Below are 2882 nucleotides of genomic sequence, written 5' to 3'. Positions count from 1 at the left end.
CTTTTTCAGGCGCTCTGTCTGCGCATGCTCACCTGAGCTGACGTACGGACCGTACTTCCGGAACAGTTTGTTTGTTTTCAGGTTCTGGGCTCCGGTTCGGGCTGTCATGCAGCGGGTCATGAAGCTTTCAGCGGCGGAAGAAACGTTTTGTTCTCAGACGGACCTGATCCTGGAGGTTCTGCTGGAGTCCGTCCTGTTCGTCCTGCAGCGTCCGGAACCACCGGGTCCAAAGGAACCACCGGGTCCAGAGAGGGCCGACGGCGGCGGCGACAGCCGGGTGAGAGGTCCCTGTGGACCGGGTCCAGAAAACCTGACCATGGTCCTGAGAGGAACAGAAACTCCTCATCATCATCTTCATCACCGGGTTCAGACTCGTTTTCAGAACCGAATCTTTTAATGAAACTTTTAAACTTCCAGTTAGAGTTCCTCAAAAGTCCTTCTGTTTCAGTTAAAGGTCCAGCTAAGACCACGGTCCAGACCTGGGTCTCAGGTGGTTTTACTGAACCTGGATCCTGTTCTTTCCTGCAGACCCAGCTGACCCCGGTTCTGGCCCTGATGTCCAGAGAGGCTGCTCGTAAAATCCTCAGCATCTTCAGAGAGCTCTACCTGAACGTCCTGACAGAAAATGAGGCTCTGCAGGACAGAGTCAGGCTCCTGGAGCGGGAACCAGGACCAGAACAGAACCAGAAAACCAGTGCAGGTCCGAGGAACCACACAGGTCCCAAGAAAAAAACCTCAAGTGAGTAATGAAGTCTGTCAGCTGTGGTGCGTTCACTGTCTGTCTGTCTGCTGTGGTGCGTTCACTGTCTGTCTGCTGTGGTGCATTCACTATCTGTCTGCTGTGGTGAGTTCACTGTCTGTCTGCTGTGGTACGTTCACTGTCTGCTGTGGTGCGTTCACTATCTGTCTGCTGTGGTGCGTTCACTGTCTGTCTGCTGCGATGTGTTCACTGTCTGTCTGCTGCGGTGCGTTCACTGTCTGTCTTTCTGTCTGCTGTGGTGCGTTCACTGACTGTCTGCTGTGGTGTGTTCACTGTCTGCCTGCTGTGGTGCGTTCACTGTCTGCCTGCTGTGGTGCGTTCACTGTCTGTCTGCTGCGATGCGTTCACTGTCTTTTGTGGTGCGTTCACTGTCTGTCTGTCTGCTGTGGTGCGTTCACTGTCTGCTGTGGTGCGTTCACTATCTGGCTGCTGTGGTGCGTTCACTGTCTGTCTGCTGCGGTGCGTTCACTGTCTGTCTGTCTGTCTGCTGTGGTGCGTTCACTGACTGTCTGCTGTGGTGTGTTCACTGTCTGCCTGCTGTGGTGCGTTCACTGTCTGCCTGCTGTGGTGCGTTCACTGTCTGTCTGCTGCGATGCGTTCACTGTCTTTTGTGGTGCGTTCACTGTCTGTCTGTCTGCTGTGGTGCGTTCACTGTCTGCTGTGGTGCGTTCACTGTCTGCTGTGGTGCGTTCACTGTCTGTCTGCTGTGGTGCGTTCACTGTCTGTCTGCTGCGATGCGTTCACTGTCTGTTGTGGTGCGTTCACTGTCTGTCTGTCTGCTGTGGTGCGTTCACTGTCTGCTGTGGTGCGTTCACTATCTGTCTGCTGTGGTGCGTTCACTGTCTGTCTGTCTGCTGTGGTGCGTTCACTGTCTGCTGTGGTGCGTTCACTATCTGTCTGCTGTGGTGCGTTCACTGTCTGTCTGCCTGCTGTGGTGCGTTCACTGTCTGCCTGCTGTGGTGCGTTCACTGTCTGCCTGCCTGCTGTGGTGCGTTCACTGTCTGTCTGTCTGTCTGCTGTGGTGCGTTCACTGTCTGTCTGCTGTGGTGCGTTCACTGTCTGTCTGCTGCGATGCGTTCACTGTCTGTTGTGGTGCGTTCACTGTCTGTCTGTCTGCTGTGGTGCGTTCACTGTCTGCTGTGGTGCGTTCATTGTCTGTCTGCTGTGGTGCGTACTGTCTGCCTGCTGTGGTGCGTTCACTGTCTGTATATTTGTCCTGTGGTGTGTTCACTGTCTGTATATATCTGTCCTATGGTGTGTTCACTGTGTATGCTGTATATCTGTCCTGCGGTGCGTTCACTGTCTGTCTGTTTTTTCAGACGCTGCAGTCAGACCTTCACCTGACCCTCAGCCGGCTGTCTTTGTCACTGTCGTCAGTTCAGATCAGTCCAGCAGCGATCAAATTCCTGTCATCGAACAGCCAATCACAAGCCAGAACAGCCGGTGCGTTCAGGTCCTGTTGGAAACAACAGACTCACCTGCTTCAGGTGCAGCCGAGGCTAATGTGGTCGTGGAAACAACTCAGTTCTACTCAGATTATGAAGGAATGCAGATGTTCCTGAACATGACATCACTTCCTGTGACCAATGACCAGCCAATCAGTGACCTTCCAGATGAGAGCGTGTCTTTGCCTGAAGAAGACACGCCTACACACAAGGAGGACACGCCCCCACCTGAGGAAGACCAGCCTGTTGTAGGTGCACAGTTTGAGAATCTGTTTAGAACCAGGTCCGTCTGTGGTTCTGACTGATCTGGATCTGATACTGGGCCTCATCCTCTCTGCTTGTGTTCTCCAGGTGGAAGAATTAAAGGTGGAACCTGAAGGTCCGGTGGGCTCTCAGAGTCACGAAGGTGAAAAACTCCAAAACCTTTTCTGCTTTAGCCTCTATGACTTCCATTACACACAGCACCTGGTTCACAGACCACACTGTTAGCATAGCTTTAACACTGTTAGCATAGCTTTAACACTGTTAGCATAGATTTAACACTGTTAGCATAGCTTTAACACTGTTAGCATAGCTTTAACACTGTTATCGTAGCTTTAACACTGTTAGCATAGCTTTAACACTGTTAGCATAGATTTAACACTGTTAGCATAGCTTTAATGCTGTTAGCGTAGCTT

The 2882-nt window shown here is 52.1% G+C and overlaps 1 protein-coding gene and 1 long non-coding RNA gene across 3 annotated transcripts in view; one reads left to right on the top strand and one right to left on the bottom strand.

The window, feature by feature from the left end:
• LOC106535132 (uncharacterized) overlaps nt 1–522 on the bottom strand; it is a 2719-nt gene extending 2197 nt beyond the window's left edge. The window contains exon 1 of one of the 2 annotated variants that reach the window (XR_001312412.1): nt 164–522. This is a non-coding gene — a long non-coding RNA (uncharacterized LOC106535132). Of the gene's footprint in view, nt 1–32; nt 107–163 lie in introns of those variants that run through there. The other variant, XR_001312413.1, reaches the window with a different exon arrangement.
• Nucleotides 38–2611, top strand: LOC106535130 (zinc finger protein 708; the record flags this gene model as incomplete). The annotated part of the gene is given in 4 exon segments (XM_014032045.1): nt 38–277; nt 529–739; nt 2080–2453; nt 2557–2611. Coding segments are annotated over 4 exon segments (811 nt in total), but the record flags the coding sequence as incomplete, so codon positions are not given.
• Between the last annotated feature and the right edge of the window lie 271 nt (nt 2612–2882).

This window comes from Austrofundulus limnaeus, unplaced genomic scaffold, assembly GCF_001266775.1.
Source record: "Austrofundulus limnaeus strain Quisiro unplaced genomic scaffold, Austrofundulus_limnaeus-1.0 Scaffold1368, whole genome shotgun sequence".
Lineage (NCBI taxonomy): Eukaryota > Metazoa > Chordata > Actinopteri > Cyprinodontiformes > Rivulidae > Austrofundulus > Austrofundulus limnaeus.
This window is presented reverse-complemented; position numbering and strand designations above follow the sequence as displayed.